General features: G+C 39.0%; 1 protein-coding gene across 11 annotated transcripts in view; it reads left to right on the top strand.

The window, feature by feature from the left end:
• The window catches only part of MFSD6 (major facilitator superfamily domain containing 6), a 105,172-nt gene extending 84,434 nt beyond the window's left edge, over positions 1-20,738 (top strand). For all 11 annotated transcript variants that reach the window (XM_072874700.1, XM_072874696.1, XM_072874699.1 and 8 more), the window contains 6 exons: positions 673-2,269; positions 7,754-7,851; positions 13,459-13,620; positions 14,200-14,298; positions 16,083-16,363; positions 18,248-20,738. In XM_072874700.1, coding sequence (XP_072730801.1) covers positions 726-2,269; positions 7,754-7,851; positions 13,459-13,620; positions 14,200-14,298; positions 16,083-16,363; positions 18,248-18,430 — 2,367 coding nt within the window. In that variant the 5' untranslated portion in view covers positions 673-725 and the 3' untranslated portion in view covers positions 18,431-20,738. The remainder of the gene's footprint in view (positions 1-672; positions 2,270-7,753; positions 7,852-13,458; positions 13,621-14,199; positions 14,299-16,082; positions 16,364-18,247) is intronic.
• The last annotated feature ends 546 nt before the right edge of the window (positions 20,739-21,284 follow it).

Below are 21,284 nucleotides of genomic sequence, written 5' to 3'. Positions count from 1 at the left end.
CCACTTGTCACTGATCTCCATCTGGACATTGAGACGTTTTGAGGGTCCCTTGTTTTAATCTTAAAGCCCCATTCTAATTCCCACCTCTCTTCCCATTCAGCCTAGAAGCTCAAGCCTCCCAGCAATTTCTGCTGTGGTTGTGGAATGCTTAGAAAATCACGTTTCAAGAGGAGATTGATGAACCTTTTGAAGGCCATCATGAGGCTTCGAATAATAACTTGTTTTGATAACTAAAAAAAACCCAGATACATATGTGGCTGCATTATTTAATTACAAAATCCTTTGGTATAGTAGGGAATACTGGAAATAAAGCAGTTAGCCTTGGGGGAGAAAAGGCAACTTGAAAGAAAAGACTTGCAAATGCTAGCACTTAATTGCCACAAGTAACTTTGAATATATAAATTATTCTCTGTCCTAAACATGAAAGATGTTTTATTGCACAGTATTAAAGCTGCTGTTGGGAGAACTTCACAGAACTGGTCATAAAACACATTTTTATTGATGCTACCATGTATCAGTAGTCTAGACAAATGGCCTTCCCCACCCTGATATTGCATTTATTGCTCAGGAATGTCACTTACAAAAAAGAAGCCATCTTTGTCCTTGATGACTGGCATTGCAGGTTTGTTCCGATGTGGTACCTTAACCACGTTCTGTTTTATTTGTTCACAGGGTAGACCTACTTCCTTGAGAGTACACTAGATATTGGATGCTTGTGGTAAACCATGGCAGCTGATGATAAGGTTGCCATTCTAACCGATGATGAAGAAGAACAGAAGAGAAAGTATGTGCTTGCTGATCCTTTCAATGGCATTTCGAAGGATCAAGACTTGCCACCCCAGAATGAATCCCCTTCGATGGAGACAACCACTGTCCCAGATGAAGAGCTAGATTGGTTAGAGAAGCACTGCGTCAAAATAAACAACGATCTTCTGATCTCAAAGGTCTTTTATTTTTTCTTCTATTCTGCATATGGCTCGCTCTACCCCTTGCTGCCTGTGTATTACAAGCAGCTGGGTATGTCACCCAGTCAGAGTGGACTTCTGGTGGGCATCAGGTACTTTATTGAGTTTTGCAGTGCTCCCTTCTGGGGAGTGGTGGCAGATCGCTTTAAGAAAGGGAAGATCGTCCTCCTCTTTTCGCTTTTATGCTGGGTTTTATTTAACCTGGGGATTGGATTTGTTAGACCAGCCACCTTAAGATGCGTACCAAAGGGCCTTCCCCCAGCACATCCCACCAATGCAAGCAGCCTTTTAACAACAGTTTCGCAAAATGCCTCGATGTCTTCTGCACTAACCACAGTGAGTACTGCATCCCCAAAAGTTCGTGGGAAGAGACACCTGCTCGCTTCCAGTCCGGTCACTTTGGAAGCAACAGGGACAGCTAATCCTGAAATAACATTCCTGTTACCTACGCAGAGCAATGATGTGGAGTTTGTCTTGGAAAACACCACCCATTTTATTTCGAAAAACACCACCACTGTCCCAGTCTTACCAGGGAATGTGACTCCGAGTACCACCCTGGCTGCCATCACCACAAAGCCGATGCCTTCTGACCAAGCTGTGCTCGTTTATGATCAACAAGAAGTAGAAGCCATCTTTCTACTCATTCTGCTGGTTGTCATAATAGGAGAATTTTTCAGTGCTTCCTCTGTTACTATTGTGGACACCGTAACACTGCAGTACCTCGGCAAACACAGGGACCGGTATGGATTGCAGCGTATGTGGGGGTCTCTGGGCTGGGGGCTGGCCATGCTGTCTGTGGGAATTGGCATTGACTATACCCATACAGAAGTTGGCATTGAAGGTCAAGGATGTAAAGCTCCTGAGTACAAGAACTACAGGATAGTTTTCATCGTTTTTGGTGTTCTGATGACAATGGCATTAATTGTGGCCACCCAGTTTCGATTTCATTATGCGCACTTCAAGCAAGACGAAAATCAGAGAAAAGAGGTAGAAATCCCACAGGTGGACAGAAGTGCCTCCAATGAATCCTCCGATAACACTCCTACCAGTATGAGCCAGTCGCAGTCTTTCAGTTTTTGGGATCTAATAAAACTGCTGTGTAGTATCCAGTATGGCTCAGTGCTCTTCGTGGCGTGGTTCATGGGGTTTGGATACGGCTTTGTGTTCACCTTTCTTTACTGGCACTTGGAAGACCTAAATGGCACCACCACTCTCTTTGGAGTTTGTTCTGTGCTCAGTCATGTGTCTGAGCTGACTGCCTACTTCTTCAGCCACAAATTGATTGAATTGGTTGGTCATATCAGGTAAGATGTTAGCAATCATTAGAGCTACACAAAAAATGTTGAATTTCAGGCCTAGCCTTGTGTTACAAAGTGAAATTCAAGTTAATCTTTTTATTTTAAAATTCCGAGTCCTGCTCAGTTACATAGCTTGCCTGATGGAGTTTTTTATTATTATTTTAGGAGTTGAAAATGCTCTGAAATGATTCCTTCACATTTTAGTTGCATGTTAGTATGTGCATTATGCCTGGCACCGTAACCTTTTGCAGATGGTTCCAGAAGATACCCTAGTTCACTGATGCAAAGCTCTGTTAGAGATCTTTACAAATCGCCACTCGCTCAAGGATTGTCTGTTTTGACATATAAATACCATTAATTTTACTATTTTTTCCCTGATGAGTAGCAGCATTCTGGAAACCTGCTTTAGCGTGCTTCTCCTTGCAGGGCAGTTCTTTGCCCTCACAATAGCCTAGAAGGGTGTCACTTGCACGCTGAGCAGGGAGGAGGATGAGATGAGGAAGCGAGGTGAGCACCTTCTGTGCACATGCCCTTATAATCAGACTCAGGGTGTTGGCAGAATGAGGTTGCAGCCTGGTAGTGTCGCTTACCAGTTCATTTCCTTGCTCTCTTTCTTTAGTTGCAAATGCGTGTGCTAGCTACTGAAGTGAGATGGCTGTGCAGGGCTTCTCCCGTAGATTTTGCCTTGTATAAATCAAACGGATTACTTCAAGCATGTTAGTGAACATTGTTTTCCTCTCAGTTCACAATTGACTTAATTTCTACATATTCTAAATCCCTTCACTCTTCTCTAAAAAAGCTCAGGGGAGGAAAGATAGGGGGGAATCTGACTTAATGAAGTCATAAAGGGTTTTTTTTATATTTACTCATGTACTCTGTGCAACTGAGCACAGAGCTCTGTGTGCTGTTAGCATCATGTCTTTGCCAAATGCCCTGTTTATAATCATACAGTCATTGAGATGTAAGTATTTTTTAAGCTGTCTGCACTGTTCTTTTTGTGCATTCGGTTCTGTGATTTTGCTCTTTGTTTTTTTGTTTTGCTTTTATTGAGATGAATTTTTTGATTCATTTGACCTCTACTAAGAATGTTTGAGATGGTTAGCATGGTAATTTGAGAGATTACTTAAAATATAGTTTTATATCTGCCTTTAAACTGAGGAGGATCTCTTTACTTTAAGCCAGTCTTTTAATCTCTGAATTTGACAATAATTGGTATGAGAAAATATGACACCTTGCATGCAAAGACTGGAGGAAGGATATGATGATGGAGGAGTGGTGAGAACAGATCACAGTCTTGATAGGTAAAGATAGGTTGGATATGCTCTTTCAACATATACTGTTGTAGTACAAAATTCAGGCTTAGACTTCAAATAGAGAAAGAACGAAAAACAAAAGAATGATAGGCGTGTGAATAAGATGAAATAGAAGGGGATAGGAGCATTGGCCAGTAAAAAGAAAGATGATGTACAGGATTAACTCCTCTTTTTTTTTTTCTTTGCACTGTTAAGACTATGAAGCCAAGATTGGATCAAGATTAAGTTGTTAAAACACTAGCTCCTATTTGCAATGAGACAACATGCTTTATACCTACACCTGGGAAATGCATATTAGTCATATTTTAATGTTATCTAATGCTTACTTGTATTTAGTCATCACAGTTTGAGATGTCTCCTTCTGGTTGCCTTTCTTCTTGTGCTTTTTGAACTTTGTATAATGCATGGTTTGTTCAAGAGGAGGCAAACTTTTTTTTAAGAAGAGGAATGTATATATTCTTTGATAGTTCTGTATATGTCTGCTGCCTTATAGTACAGATATTCTTTCTCCCATTAATAAGAACCAATAGCCTCCAACTATACGTCCTTCTTGGAACCGTCTTAGCCAGAAGCATTTGGGAGCGGTATTTTTTTAATATATATATATTTTTTATTTTATTTTTTTTTTAAATAGCTGAAAATTCCTTGTTTACTGTTTTGGCATAAAAGCAGTTATATGTTTATGGGAATTCTGGTGTAAGGTCTTGTATGAAATAAGATGGAAGTACCTCTTAATCCACAGCTAGCTGTGAATATTTCACAGGGTATCTTACAGTTAGAGGGAAGGTGGCTTTACTTCTCTTTTTGGTAAGATGACTTCAGTGCTGAGGTTGTCTCACCTTCCATTAACTTCTGTCACTAATGTTTTAAAGAAAAAAAATAAGGGTATTTGCACTCCTTCTGTGTTGTTAGACTCCTAGATGTAGACAGTCTTTTTGCAGTATTTATTTGAACATTATCATTCAGTCTTTCCTTCCTGTCCTAATTCTTTGAAGACAGGCATGAGTACCAGAATTGCATGCCCTGTCACAGTAGCAGGAAACAATGCTATTGACTGTCCTTTGTAGAACTACAAGAAAACAGGCTTTACAACCTTGTCAGATAGAAGCTCAGTTTTCCTTTTCTAGCCTTGTAAAGCTTTCTGTTTCTACCATTGTATGTGTTGGCATATAAGACCCTTACAACATTTTGAAACCCGTTCTGTTTTCACAGGTTTTTTTTTTTTTAACTGATACTCAAATTGTTGTCCAAGCTTTTTAAGCATGACCGTACTAAATATGTGCTGATTAAAATGCCTGATTTCTGACTTCATTAGCTTTACTGTTCGTACACACGTGCACTGTTATACATAGTGTGCATATGTTATACATGCTGCTAGTGTTTCTAACGTTGTACATTAGCAAGTCACTAGATGAATCTGGAGTAATGACAGTGATCGGTTCATCTAGAAAGCTGTTCTGTGATTGTACAGATTTCCGAGAGGAGGGAATATTGCAGATGTTAGAAGGGCATTTTTTTGCCTTGCCTCCTCCAGGCACATTCTGAGAGATGAGAGAGTAGATTTTCATTTAAAAGTAAACTACAGAGTTAAAAAGAAATAAGTCATGAGAAAGTGTGGTGAAGGCCACAAGTTCTTTGAGAGGATATTGCGATGGGAAAGCGTACAAAACTGGCTATCCAGTATTTAGACACCATTGTTGAATAGTATCCTGGGTAGAAGCATTCGTAACTGCCATTGAGTTTAGGAAGATTATGTTAATCTCTGAAAATAACTTACTACTTGAGGTTAAGCTTGAATGTGTTTGTCTGACCATAATTCCAGCATGTGAGTTTTTATAGGAAGCAGAGACTGGTAGTCATGCCTGTAAACAACTTAGTCTCCTTAACATAAATACAGATTCAGTGCTTTAAATGTTTAACCTGTAAATTGAATATGGTGTCTCTGTGGATATTGCATATAGGGTTCATAAGGAACATGTTTACATTATCCATTTAGGTCTGATAAAGAGCCCAAGTGATTATTATAAATACATGTTTGAAAAGACTCTGTAAATACACAAAAGTTCTCGTGTGACGTACCCCTCCAGAGGCATAATTATAGAAATCTTCCTAAACTGTAATTTACCTAAAACTCTGTACATATTCTAACAAATTAAAAGGTAGAACCTGACTAAATTGCTGCTCTTAAACTCTGAATCCAAATCTTTCTGCAAGTGTAACATGGTGGAAAAGCACAGATAGCTGAGTGTTGTTAGTGATGATGGAAAAACTATGAAGCAGGAGGAGACCTCTTCACATCTCTGGTCTGGCTGTGACAGGGAACAGCTGAGATGGGAAGAAAGTTCTTGATGGACAGGCAAAGTTTTTGCTAGACAGAAGTGAAATTAAGCTGGCAAGAACTGGTCCTAAGCAGAGAGCTGGGTGCATCTGTACTGCTGATGAGGAAAAACAACTATATGGTGAGGTGATTCCTTTGTATCCCCAAGAGTGTGCATCACCCTGGGCCTTACTAGTAGGGTAATGAAGAAAGGAGCCTACAGACCTTGTACATTTGCTTACCTTTTGTGGCAAATGTGTCCTAATATGCTTCAGAAATGTGATTGTACGTAAGAATTACATTAAATTCTGGCTATGGAAGGAACAAAGTTATTTGTTTGGAACAGAAGGCATTAATTAAAGGGAGAGATGACATTTATGATGCATGGTGCAAAGAGCAAGTTTGTTCTCTTTATTGTATAATACTGGAACTTTTTCATGGCTTCCCATGTTTTCTTCAATGAATGCTTGGGCTTGTGTTGCCTAAAGGCAGCTTAAACCAGCTATTCATGGACCTTACATGTATCTGGAAGCAACACAGCTTGGTCTGGTGTGTGATTTGGCCTGGGGAGCTTCCTGCAAGCTTACCCAACTTGCTGAAAGGAAAATATATTGTCTTCTGTAGATCCATGTTGTTGTGAAACGCACAGACCTGTCTTTATAATTTTGAATGTTTTTTGATACCACTGACATGAGGAAAACTGTGGTACTGGTATGTTAGCTGTCAACAGGTATATTTGGAGACCTCAAATGTTAACAAGATGCTGCATTTTTATGATTGCATCTCACTCTAGATTTTTCAGTGGCTATGTACCATTTAATTAAATCTCGGTGTGCTTTTGTAGAATAACTAAAAAAGCAGCTCAAAGAATAATGAGCCCTTTCGCAGTGTCTGTGCTTACACCTTAATTATCAATTGCATTTACTTCACTTGTGCCAAACCAGGGGTCAACCAAGAAGCCATGTTTGGGTAACAAATAATCCTTGTCCCTGAAAAAATCTTTAAAGGTTGCAATAGCATCTTTTCTCAAGCTAAAAACATGTTTTGAATTAAGTCTAAGTTTCCTAAGATCCGTCTAAAAATAAGAGAAAGATAGCTGGATGAATAAGCACCCCAGAGGTAAGCTAAGCTAAACCTGAAAACTGGAAGGGAAAAGTCATCAGGTTAAACGTGCAATGGGAAATGCACTGCACAAATAGTCTTTGTGCTTCATTGTCTAAAAACTGTTAAAAGAGCTTTTTTTCTCTTCGTTCTGAGATGCAGCATCTGCTGCTTTTCAACAGGATGGTTAAGTTTTATCCTGAGGCATGTTGTTATAAACCATATTGCTTCTGTGGGATGTGTTTTTAGAGTAGTTCTGAGCGGTTTGCAGATACTAGGACTATAAACTTATATTTATTGGGGTAAAATTAATTCATCTAATACAAACCTGCACCAGGCTTACATTAAAATGGAAGAATGAATCTCTGAACAATTAGAAAAGAAGATTGTTTCAAAGGGATGTTGAATGTGCTTAGAAATGGTCTCTCTGAAATACAATCCTGTATAGAGCGTGGCATGGAACTACAGAGCTTAGTTAAAAGCTCAGTGGATCTGCTGTCCCTCTGAATTTTTTTTTTCCATTAGGATTTTGAAGAGAGGCTTCACTTTAGCCTCAGTTTGAATATGTGTTTGGAGTGGGCAAGAGGAGAGTTTATGTTTGGGTGCAGGACTTAAATAATGTATTTTGTGTTGAGCAAATGCTTTAGACTGGCAAACTGTACATGTGCAAATGATTTCTGAAGCAGTAAGGTATATTATAATATACCAAAAAAGGAAAGTGCAAACTATCCTGACTTCTCTTTTCCTTACTTCCTTTAGAGTGCTTTATATTGGCCTTGCCTGTAATACAGCTCGATACATTTACATCTCATATCTGGAAAATGCCTGGACTGTTCTTCCGATGGAAGTACTTCAAGGTAAGACAGTGCAGTAATGCCCTTCCAGTATAAGATCAGGTGCTTACATTTATCTTGTTTTCAAGTCAGCTGCGATTAAGTAAAAATCTGGTATTTCTCTATTTTTTTGACCACAAATATCCCTGAATACCCAGGTTCATAAAACATTACTGTTTATCTTGGGAAATATTTGACGTCAAAGGGGTGGGTTTGCATTTGATTGTGCACAGTTCTCTGTTTATTCAAACAGAACTGTGCGAGACCAACACACCCTTTAACTAAACAAAGAGACAGAAGCATGAGCTGAGTACACACCTACTGCAAATCCTGTGTGGTGGTAAATGTGAACTTCATTAAATGCAAAAGGTTGTGGTTCTTGAAAGGATGCCATAAAAAAAAAGAGCATAGTCTGAGTCATTCTGTCTCTGTTAAAATATTTTGTAGTTTTTCAGTGGTATTGTTCGATCAATACCTTTAGACTATATAATTTTCTTTTTTTAATAGCTGGAGAGGCATTTCTTTCAATAGCTTTGTCTGTGCTAATAGAGCTTCTTTAAGATATTTGTCCTTTAATTAGAAGGACAGAGGTGTGATCTATGAAAAGTAATGTGAGCCCCGTTTTCAAGTCATGTTGTCAAAGAACATGCATTTCTTCATTGCAATGGTAAAGTATAGATTGTTCTAACTTAAATTTTACGACATTTTTTCATGTCCTTGTAGTGGGTACCACTTCTCAAAACCAGGAAAAATCTAAACTGTTTTACTTTCTGTTTCTTCAGTATTTGAAGAAAGGGTTTGTAAGCTTGCAAGAGAATGGTTAATTTAAATGCAGAAAATGTTTTCCCTGCCTTTAAAGATAATTGTACTATCTTTGTAAAAGCCAGTATTTTGGCTTTATACAATGCTAAGAAAATTTTCCACAGATTATACTTGGAAGTTTTATTCTTCTATGTCCAGCATAATTTGAATTTGCATTAAGTTTTTCTACTACATTTACAGAAATCTTTGTAAGGTAGATTTTAACTTGAGTTACAAAATTCCATTGGAGAGCACTGTGTAGATCTCTACATATACGTAGAAAGATACATATACATAGAAAGAAATCTGTTTTGTGTTCTGGTTCCTTCCCTCCCTGCTAACAAAAACAGTTTGTTGTATTAAAACTGCCACAACAGCAAGCTTCTTAATTCTGTTATTAAAAAAAACCCCAAACCATAACTATTGAATTGATACTTCATCATTCATACAAAGTGTTAAAATATGAAAATGTTGCAAAGAACCTGAAGAATGCATATGTGTTATACTCTTGCCTGCTTAAACATCTCGGGTGAACAAATGATGAATACAAAGTTTTGGATATTACCTTCTAGGTAATCCTGTTTCAAAGACACTCAAAATATAGGAAAAAACCCTTGTGTCCAAATACAGCCATAAGTTTGTGCTGGAAGCATCCTATAGTTATGGCTGAGAAAGAAGTTTCTTTTACTTTGAATCTTGTTTTTATTCTGCTGAAATTTCAATATGAATTGCTTAATATGTAGGTTTGCTTTTACAGCAAGGCTGTGAGGGAGCTGTTTTGGAGGGGCTTTTTTGTGTGGTGTAATTTTGAGTAATCAAGATTTAAACAAAAAAACTAAGGACCTTCAAAATAATAATTTCTCATAAATTTATCTGCCAGACTTTTCTCTTTATCTAGCCACTGCTGAATCATGTACGCTTGGGTTCATCTTTCTATTTGCAGTTATTTATAGTCAGTAAATGAGAAAGTTAAAAACAAAACAAACACATACACATAACCCCCCCGCCCCCCCCAAAGCCTCTTCGTGTTCTATGTGCACTTTTCAGCCTGCATCTAACATGGTTTATTAGTGTCCATGGAGTCCATAGGTGCTTATGTGTCCATATGTGTGTCTATAATATTTGTATGTCACACATGTCCATATGTGTGTCTAATACTGCCACTACATTTGGTACTTTCCAGTAATCTCATTCAGTATTGCTGAATGGGAGATCAAGTTTATCTTTTTAGAAATACTGGTGACTTTTTTTTGTCCCCCCTTTATTCTTTTCCCCTCCTTGCTCTTACCGGTTTTAATCTCTTCTTGATTCATTATTTCTTTTGCAGCAGTTACCAAATCCTGTTTCTTTGGGCTCTACTTTCTTTCCTACACATCCACTGAATCTGTTGGTAGGGATAAGAGGTGACACCTTAATGGAATTTGGTGAGGTGGAAGCTCTTACTTTTGTTAAGAGAGTTTGTTGACAGAGGGAGGTAAGAGTTGTAGCTGCTTTGCATATGTAGGGTTAGGAGTATTTAAAAACAAAAAGACAGTAGATTGTGCAGAACATGTGGGTACCATGTGGGCCGCATGACTGCATCATGTTGATAGGTCTTTTAAACCCCTTGCTGAAATTGTTGTTATAATTGTACATAACACATTTTCTGGGAAGCCATCAAATTCTATGTGAATTCCAGTTCCATCAGCTGGAGGGGTTTTAAGGTCAACAGCAGTTTCAGCTGACTTTTGTAAATAATTTATTTTTCTTTTTAATATGTTTCTGCAATACAAGAAGGATTATCCCCATGTACTGTGCTGAAGGGCATGGAGAGATTTCTGGAAGATGACTGCAAACTGCATCTATTGATTGTAATAAGAACCATGCTGTATTTCAGTTTCTGTCTGTAACTGGGATGGGGAGGACTCCTTAAGTGCATTGCACTCTCAAAGGAGTAAATGAGGAGATTTCAACTCACTTCTTAATTTAGAGTTTTGAATCTGTGTCCTGTATTGACTTGCACGTGCAATGTATGGAAATAAGGGCTTAGGCTGAATCTTTAATAACTGAAAATTTCAAGACATCCTCATAGGCAAATGTGTATAGTGTGTATGTGTCATCAGTCTACGAACACACAAGCAATCTTGTTCATTTTGGACTTAATGGATTAAGTTTTGATATGCTAGTTAGCTGCAACTTATTGTTCCAAAGCAATGGTCCAAATTCTCTGGTAACAGCTATGCTAGCTCACCAGTTTGCATAACAGGAGTTTTCTAAATTACAAAACTATATCGATAACCTGAAAATTAGCTATTTTTACTTGACAGTTATCCAACAAACTCCAAAACAAGTACTGTTCTACGAAGTGACTCCTAGTGATGCTCCAGCAACACAGTTATGTCTAGAGACCAAAAAGCTTGGGTCTTTAACTGGAAATAATTAGGATTTACCTCTCTTGAAATAAATTTGGCTCCCCAAATCTTCGACTCTTGGTTTTTGTGTAAATTATCCTAAGTTTGCTAAATATTATTATTCTAAGCATAACACTAGGGTTGTTACACTTGTTGGAGCTATAGTCCAGATGGTGAAATGGTGGTTAGTGGTTTTAGCGAATAATGTCACAATAGATATATCGTGAACAACTTATTTTTAAAAGAATTGTGGTTAGCAGTAATCCAGACCAGTCTTCTTGTAAAAGTTGTTGTAAAAACTGTTCCAAATAGTCACTGTTGTATAAATAATTATAATAAAAATCACATTAGTAATGTACACACACAAAAACCAAAAAAGCCTGTACCTTTAAAGGCAAGTGAAATAAGCTGGTTTAAAGGTATGGATTTGTTTCCAGAGGAACTGGGAACACGATGTTCTGTCTGGATTGCCTAGTAAAGGTGAAAACATCGAAGAACCTGTTGGTTAAGTTATGGCCTTTTGTTTTCAAACAAACACAGTGGTATTGTGCTTCATGGTTCAAATAATTTCTGATGTGGTTTTGATTTGCCTGGCTTTAAAACTTGACTTACTCTTTAATAGCTGATAAAACTGAATGTTTTACATTAATTGATGTCCTCTCTAAAACAAAAAACACATTATCTATATTGGATTAGCTTTGCTTTGTTATTGGGACAGTTCTTGGTTGCTCTTTTCAATGCATATGTGGGTCTGCATTAAAAAAAAGTAGATATTCAGTGAGTTTTAAAACTCTGAGCTTTTTGGATGGAAAATCTGTGAGTTTTAAACTGTAAATGGTAAGGTAAAATACACTCATCCTAATGTAAGCCTTTTATTTTTCAAGAAGATGATATACTATTACCAAAACCAGCTCTGCAATGTAGAAAGGTGGCCTTTACAAACCCAAAGCTTGAGAAATTTTTATTTAGGTTTGGAACGAAAATGAACTGTACAGCCTCATGGACATCTAACCTGTCTATACCTGAACTGTAGCAATTCCATACAGTGCTATTTATCATTTTACAACTAAGCAAAATCCAAGTTATTCTGTGAGTATGTTACAAAATCATGTGTTTTCTTGCTCTTATGAGTCTTCAGCCTAAATGCCTAAGTAATTATTGGGTGTCCAACTGTTCAGTAATAAGTCAAGTGTAGAGGACAGAAACATGTTGACTGAATCATTGGTTGTACCAACATTCTTTTAAAACCGAGGCAGTAGAGCTTAGGCATTGGTAAGCTGTGATGCCTATTTTTAATACCACTCAAATAAGAAAAAAAATATTCCCACTCAATCTGAGGGTGGCAAAATAGCTCAGGCTTATTTAATGTGTGATGAGCTACAAAACTGTTTTGTTTTTCCAACTTCTCCACAACCCTGCCTTTTCCTGTCCTTCCCCATTCCACAAAACCCCACCAAAAGCAGGTGCTCAAAGACGAGGGCTCCACCTGCAGCCTGCTTCTGCATGCTAATGGTCATTCACTGTCTGTCCCCTTAGCTGTCCTTCTGTGGTAGGAAAAAATGTTCATAGCCCTGAACCTACAAGGCATATGCCAGAATGACACTTCCAAAATCTCTGCTGGGGAGCTGGGGCTGTCTTGGATACGTGGCCATTGTCTGTAGCAGCGAGGACCTCTGCGGTGCCCAGTCCCCAGAGCAGGAGTGGGTGAAATGCGAGGCAGCAGCGTGCGGCAGCGCCTACGCAGGATGCAGTCATAGCGGGCGGAAGGGCGTGCTGACTCTGCCTCTGAACAGCAGGCGTGAAAATCGGCATCTTTGGCCTACACTGGGGAGCTTCCCTGCTTTTCCCGTCCAGACCGTGCAGTGCTAAATGCAGAGTGTGTTGGTGTTGAGTTCAGAAAGAGTTTGTTCAGGGGTTGGTTTTGGGGGGGCATGAGAAGGACAGGAGGGGATTAATTCTTGCCTCTGGAATGACATGGATATCTCTGATACTGTTTGGCTTTTATGACCTTTGGACTGCCTGCGTTGTGGCAGTAAGGAGACTGCTGAGAGGCACCAATACTTTAATTGCCTGCAGATTATGAAATCAGGACCATATTTCAAAGGCCCCGGGTCACTCTTGGAGGGATGAGGAATCTGGCAGAGAGACTTTTAAGGTGCTTTAGTCTTTCTAGGGACTGCGTCTTAAGAAGAGGAGTGAGGTCATCTTAGAGGGAGAAAGAGCTATTGACAGACTCTGCAGAAGGATGCATCATGTCTCCCTGTGGCTTGGTTGCCACTATCACATTACCAAAAGCTGATTTGTACTTCACAGGCATTTGTCAGTGAAAGGATTTTGTTGGTTTTCTCCAACACATGCTCCAACTGATAAGTGCAGTTGCTCTGATGTTGTGTTAGTACACTTGCGACCCTGTAGTCCTCACAATGTTTCATCTCTCTAGGTGTCACACATGCGGCTATATGGGCGGCTTGTATTTCGTACCTTAGTGCGGCAGTGCCTCCGGAGCTGAGAACATCAGCCCAGGGAATCCTGCAAGGTCTCCACTTGGGTCTGGGCAGAGGATGCGGAGCTATGGTTGGAGGGGTTTTGGTCAATTACTTTGGTAAGCAAAAATTGCATTGAAGAATTTTATTTTATTTATTGAAGTTCTGGTTTTACTGAACTACCAGCTTTAAACTTATTTATGCTTCAGATATTGTTATGTTTTAAAGAGTAATACACTTTGTCTAAATCATGGAATCATAGAACTGCTCAGGCTGGGAGGGACCTCAGGAGATCTCCAGTCCAGGCCCCTGATCAAAGCAAGGTTAGCACTGCATTCAGACCAGGTTGCTTATGGCTTTGTCCTGTCAGTGTTACAGACTGATTAAATATGTTAGGCCTAGATATTTTTAGTATTGTGTGAGCAAATCTCCAACCTGATCCTTAAGTAAGATGAATTAATCCTTTGTGAGAGAATACGTTGATACTATGCAGCCTCTCGATGAATAAATGATAATCTAGTTACTTGGTTAAAAATCCTTTGCAAAGCCTGTAGAAGTATTGGGGGAGGAAAATCTAATAAAACAAGTTAATAAGAGTCTACATGGGACAATACATACCCAAGGAGCACATATTGCTGACTCATCTTACTTTAATTGAGAAGTAGATTCTCAATTAAAAAAAAAAAATCTCATTACAGGTCCTGCTGCCACATTCAGAGGAATAGGAATGGCTTGTTTAGTGATTCTTCTTCTATTTGCACTGATCCAGTGGCTGTTGGTTCCTGATGAAGAAGAAGGTAAATATTCATGTCACTGAGATACCTTTTTTTAACTAGATCTAATTTTGTAGTATCTCTGAAGCTGCTCCCTGCAGCTTTAATTTTGTATGTTTGGTGTCTCTACTCAGATTTTGACAAAACACTTTGTTTTCAAGTGAGAAGTTTTTTCCTGAGCAATGATAGCAATTGAAGTGGTGTGCTGCTGCTGTAAAAAGGGCAGCATTGAGTTCTTGGAGGTCGATAGGAGGAAAGCGTAACATATTTTACTACCTGTATGTCCTCTCAGTTCTGGGAATCCCTTAGGTTAGTCTTAACAGCTGTAGTGAGTCATTTCAGCTGCATCAGTTCTATAAGGTCACCTTGACCACTGCATGCTCTCATACTCTACCAGTCCAAGCCATCTCTGCCAGAAATTGTAGAGATGGCTTCAGAGGACAGAAACTTTTATAACTGCCTCAGTTCTGTTTTGGCACTCGAGAAATCTCCCTTCATGTGGAACGTGAACTTTTTAATCTCTGCCTTTATTAATACAAAGGCTAACCAGAAATGAAATACTTAGTGCAAAGTTAAGGATTTAGCATAAATCTGATTCTTACAAAGACAATAAAACTGTGGCAAATTCTGAGAAGTCATGAATTTTTGATCTGCTTTTTACCCAAATGTTACTTTCCAATATGAGCTTTGAGCGTAAAATAAAAGTTAGTTTTCTTTAGCTGGAATGTTAAATAAATTGTCCTTGACTAGTTATCAAGTTGCCTGTACTAAGTGTTCAAATATTTATTTTGCTAGAATTTTCTTCATCTCAGTTCAAACGATAATGGCAAAAAATGGAAAGGTGAAAAGGATATTTGCTATTTCAATTTCCTGTCAACTCTCAAAATTTACAGAATGTGTTCTTTACAGACTTGAAGAGAACATACAGCTATTGCTTAAAATATCCAACAGTTTCTAACAATCTCTTTAATTACATCTGGTGTATAAATACTCTGGCTCTTCAAGATTGTAAGGCACATTGTGTTGGGTTGTGACAGTCATTTTATAGGTGACATTTCAAGACAGTTGTGAAAACTCTTTCAGATTATCGGAAGACCTTAAATGTAAAGATCTGTTGGGAGGATTTCTTCCTTTACCTGAAACTTTGTGACAGATATTTTGTCTCCTCCAGTGTGTCACTAACCTTGCTCTTTTCTCACTAACTGCATAACTTCATCTCAGTAACTATGGTGGGATGGTTTGTTTCTTAAATAAAAAAGTGGTGAAGATGTAGAACAACTTCTTGAAGTCAAATCAGTAGGTTTAGAAACTTTAAGATCGGAAATGGCTGTTCTGATGATGTAGGCCATGGGACTTCACCAAATGGTTCCTGTTTGAAGCCGGTGTTTAGTTACGAGTACGAGTGAGTTGTAAGACGCAGGCTTTATGCAGAGAAATAAGCTTGCTACAGGTCTAAAAGACTTATTTTCAATTTGCATGTAACATGAAAATTACTCAAATTTCCATGTAACATTCTAATAGCTAGCTGGGAACAAATGGACTGCTTCATACTCATTAGCCCCTCCTGTTTATGCAGCCATCTAAAATACCTCACTGCAGTTGCAGAACAGCCTTGCTTGTAAGGACAACATCCACATCATGTTTCCCTAACTAGATTGTGGCATGCCTCGCTCCTGGCTGTTTGTGCCAGTGTTCTGCTTTCAGTACAGTGATAACCATATTACGAAAGCAAGAAACACTTAGTCTTCATTGTCTGCTTCACAATTTTTTTAAGCTTTTGCCAGTGATGATTTTGTTTTAAACTTCAGAAAGGACAATGCTGGCGGAAAGGATCCCAGTGCCTTCCAGTCCTGTTCCCATAGCAACTATTGACCTTGTACAACAGCAATCGGAAGATATCATGCCTCGGACTGAGCCCAGACTCCCTCTAAAGAAAACAAAACACCAAGAAGAGCAAGAGGATGTGAACAAGCCTGCCTGGGGCATCAGCTCTTCTCCTTGGGTCACCTTAGCTTATGCTGTCTGCCAGATAAAAGAGATGGTTAAACTATCCAAAACCCATCCAACTCCTGAGAATCAGCCTTTGCAGGTAATCTTCTAATGTAAAGGAAGTTCTTGGGTATTTGTTGGATGCTTGAAAACCTTTAGAGCTGTGCAAATCTGTTAGTACCTGGCAGGTATTCTTTGTCAGCTTGTAATAAATTTGGAGTTGTGAAACAGTTGAAATACTGCATGAAATAGAGTTGTTTTTTATGTATAGTACAGCAGGAATAAGTATTTTTGCAGGTATTATCTTCCTGAAGATGGGAGGAGAGGGAGAGACATAGAAAGAGACTGGTTTACAGGCTTGGATATACTTGAATTCCCTTTAAGTTTACATTTGTTTTCATGTTAGTTGGAATCTGTGGGTTATGCATTTTGCAAAATTTACAAGGTGATAATTGAACATGAAGATGCACAGCTGCTTAACAGAGTGTAAAATTACTTTTATTTAGTTTTGCTTCCTTGGTGATGCTGTCAAATGTCTACATTGTTGCAGAAATAGGTGTTCCAGACAACTACTGATGGGATACAGAGCCTTCTGTTCAAATAAAGTTCATCTCTTTTTGTTTAATCTAGAGTTACACCATATGAGAGCCATTCCGTGACTTAAAATGTCTGATTGCTGGTGCTTACTTTACACCATTTCCCTTCTGTCCAGTCTGCTCTCAAAATACCTTTTAATACCTTAAGCTTCGTCAATGATTGAATGGACTTGGATCTTGAACTATCATGTAATGCTTTGGACATGCCTTTCAGAATGGAGCTGAAGCATACTGCTTAAGCAAAGTAGGGAAATGCTGTCAATGCGAGTTTTAGAACAGCATGGTTAATGTTAAAACCACTGTGTTTACCTGTCTGGAAGGAGTGGGTGAGGTTCCTTCTTATGCACCCAGTAGGCGTAAACACAGAAATGCTTTTTCCACAACTGCTGTCTTTAGAAATGGGTAATTTGGGATATGAGCGTGAATCAGCAGAGCAGAGCGTGTAGGAATTTCACCTGGTCAGTGATCTCCTGCCTTTCTCATTTGTCTTTATTCTTGAAAATATATTTACAGGCATGTCTGCTTTAGGTTGGTTGGGGGTTTGTTTGCTTGTTTTTGAACTTCCCTGAGTCAAAGAACGTGTTTTTTATAGTGACACTGAAGATATCACTGGGTCTCTGACATCAAAGTAATTTGTCCAGACAAACTGCTCTGTTTCCCATTGGTAAATGTCCTCAGGGTCTTGGTTAGTATAAGCTGTCCCCTTTTAAAAAGAGAAGTCAGAGAAAAGCAGTTGCACAGAACTTACGCAATGAACATGGCAAGAAAAGAATGTTTTGCAGTTGTGTGGTGTCTGCGAGGGACTTGTCCAACTGCTGGATGCCACCCAGCTGCTTCATTGAGAACTGTGAAGAGGCCAGAAAGGCTTTTGTGCCTATTGGCATCTATGTGGCACATGATCTCTTCATTATTCTTTCTTTCCTGTAAAAATACAGTCCTGATACAAAAGTAGTTCTTGTTATCGGAACAGTATCTTGGGGAGGGAGGGAACTATTGAGGAAAGCTATATTTAAGGAGCATGAAAAAATTTTACAGAATTGTTTGGTCAAAATAATGATCTTGTCTGAACACTTTGAAGTCCAGTTAATTGTTTTTTTTTTTCCCTTGAAACACAACAAGTTTATTTTTTGCATGCTTCTTGGGAAAGTGCAGTTAGGAAAAGAGATGGAAGGTAAGCTACTGTCTGCTTGCTATTAGTGTCATCTGGATTTAAATGTACTACTTTTGCTTTGCTTCTTTAAGTTTGATTTGTTATGTTGCGGGCATTCAAAGTAAGCGCTTTGTGAATTTCCAGAAGTGCCTGAATGCATCTGGGGGTATACCACTGGGGATAGTGCCATCAGAGTTTATACTTACTTTTTGTATGCAATCCTTTCCCCTCTCTTTAGAAAATCAATGAGAATTGCAGTGCTTCATCAGCCAGCTCAGCAAGAGAACCCCAAAATCCGACAGATTCTGGGCAGTCCAGAAATTGTTCAGCACCACCACCTACAGCAACATCAGATTCCCAAGTAGATGGCGACCGCGTTGTGTCGGATCATGATGCTCAGCCTGCTGCCGCAGGGCCCTGAGATGCGCTCATCTTATCAAATCCAGTGCATGGAATTCTGCTTCTTACCTGGGAAATGCTGGAGTAGGAGCTCAAAAGTAGGACTTCCTTAATCTTAACAATCATAATGTGATGCAGTGCAAGCTTTCAACTATATAAAGAATATTCATATGACTACACAAAGCAACATGAGCAGGGAAGCCAAAAGTTCGGAATTCTTGAGGGAAGTGATGTGGCCGGATCTAACGGCAGGAAGAATTCTTGGCTGCTTTGCTAAAGCTGAGTCAAGTGCTACGAGATTTCTTTGCAATCTGTAGAAAAAGGGAGTTCACTTGTTGAGGTATGGAGTGTCTGACTTGATTGGATAATGTTCTTCTTTGAATTTGTTCCCAAGACAAAATGAAAAGACTTTTTAGGAGAGAAACTGAGTTTCCCTGCATAGTCTATTAGAAATATCAGATCCAATAAATATAGGAACAGCATGAAACTGTCTCTGTAAAGATTTCTCAGAAACAGAGTAGCTTTAGCAAGCGTATCTTCATATTATGGTGATGGATTAAGTAAAACACACACATATTCAAAGAATATGTTTTTGAAGCTAATGTTATCTTGTTTGAGATAAAGGTTTAGTTCTGCAAAGCAAAGATTTTGAACTGGCATTTTAGTGAAACAAAAAAGCTGGAGGAAGGCTTCTGAAGAAGTTAACCTCCGCACTTGCAGCCCTTCAGTTGGGCGTAGGTTGTGTGCGTTCGGGTAATTTTAGGTTTGATGTTGTACTGAGACAAGAATCTTTGATCAAGATTGCACAGCCTGAGATTGATCAAGGTTTTCAATGGACACACTGTCTTTTTGGTTTTTTTTATTTCATCATCTATACAATGGTTTATTTAATGCAGTGTAGTTACTGTGGTTATTTATTAAGAAAACAGTAAGCTTTAAGTGCCTAGGGAAGGTGGGGGGTGGTAGGGAGGAATCACCTAAAAATCTTAATGATTGGGATTATAGGGGCAAAGTTGTTGATGCAGAAATCAAGTAGAGTGAGAGATTCTCAGGAGGAAGCAAACGTAACTAAATTGCAGTATGTTTAGGAAATTACTTTGCCCAATGTCAAGACACTGGAAGACTTTGGATTATGCTTTGTTATGCTTTTGAATATTAACTGCAGCCAGCTCGCTTGCTGGTGCATAGTGAAAATTGCTGCTGGAGGGAAAGCCTTGGGCTCAAGGAGGAGCCTGGGGGGTTTAGTCAGGATAGTGTTTTGGCCCATTTGTTTATATTAACAGCTTGTTCCTGGGAGATTCTGAGCACTCAGCTTCTACGGGACCGAGTGAGTATTGCTCAGCCCTCCTTGAAATCAGATGTATGTGACGTGTCAGGCCTTCCATGGGGAAGGTGCGTGCTGTGGGACTGTGCAGTGATCCAGAGGCAAGATTAACAGGAGGAGAGGGTTAGGGGAGAGGAAGATGGCAGCAGCTAAGCAGGAAAGGGGGTGCGCAGTTGTACCCACTTTGACATCCAGTTAGCTTGACTGAAGGGGTGTCCCGTAGCTGTGCTTTAGCTGTGCTTGTAGAACAACCCATGTTCTGGTGGTGCCTGGGACCAACACCATCAACAATAAAAAGAAACATTGATGACTAGCCACTAGTTACTTTTTTTGCACTTGAACTTAAATGTACTGTACTCACATAAATCCTCATGACTTGTCTAAGTGTCCTTTAAAATCAGAAATGTTTTTATTGTATGTTTGTATAACTTGGGGGAGAACTAAAGACTGAACAGGTGACAGGACAGAAGGATGCTAAAAATCATCTTGAGGCAAACCAACCATTTGTTGAGTTCACGCTGTACAGTGTTACCTCAGCTGCTACTGCATAGCACCTGGATTGTGAGGTGAAGAGCTTGTACACTGTGTTTACACTTCAGAATTGTGTATTTGAAATGCCTGCTCTTTTTGGAATTGTATAGTCATTCTATGTTGCAAAATGGACATGTACACCTGGGTTTTGATATTTGTGAAACTGTAAAAACTGTGGTAAGAAATATAAAATATCCATAATGTATTTAATAGTATCAATCTGAACTTTTATTACATTTGCTCATATTACGGTGCCAGCAGTGAACATAATCACTTGAATTGAAAATAATTTGATGGTAATTACCTTTTGCTAGGTTCACTGCCTGGAGGATAGTGAACCTAGAGCCTGGGAACTACTCTTGTGCAGCATTAAAATCTGTTTCATGATAAAATCGGACTGTAGGTACAAATTTCATTGTGTGGGGCGAGGAGGATGTAAGGGATGCACACCAATGTGCATCATAAACAGGTTGATATGGAAGTGTGCAGGACATCATGAGTGAAGGTCAAAACTGGATTACATTTGTCACCTAGCAATTTTGAGATAGAGGCTGTTAACGTGCTGGTCATGTCAGCTTGTATGGAAATACTTCCAATTTCTATTTCTGATTATATTTGCACTATTGCACCTGCCCTATACACTAGCTCATTTGTCTGGAATTTATTTGCATCTTAGGTGTAGGACAGTTAAAATTTTTACTATTTCAAATGCTTAATTCGTATGCATACAAAAGTGATAACAGGGAGAGATCTTGGTTTTGTTTTGTTGTTTGCATGTGTGCAACTGCCAGACCTCACTTGTCACTTTAGGTATTTGGCTTTGTGGTGGTTTGGATCTGTCATGAGTGGAGAATGGGAATGGCAAGTTTCTTCAGGGAGATGCATTCGAGGTAGAGGGGACACTCCGTTTGGAACAACCACAGCTAATGCAGTTACCATTTCTTAAATCTGCAACAAGGGAGAAAACCTCAGGACATAAACACACCCAATTTGCTTGGCTCCTCCTTGTCATATGTCCTGC

Source organism: Ciconia boyciana, chromosome 10 (assembly GCF_034638445.1).
Source record: "Ciconia boyciana chromosome 10, ASM3463844v1, whole genome shotgun sequence".
NCBI classification, from domain to species: Eukaryota; Metazoa; Chordata; class Aves; order Ciconiiformes; family Ciconiidae; genus Ciconia; species Ciconia boyciana.
This window is presented reverse-complemented; position numbering and strand designations above follow the sequence as displayed.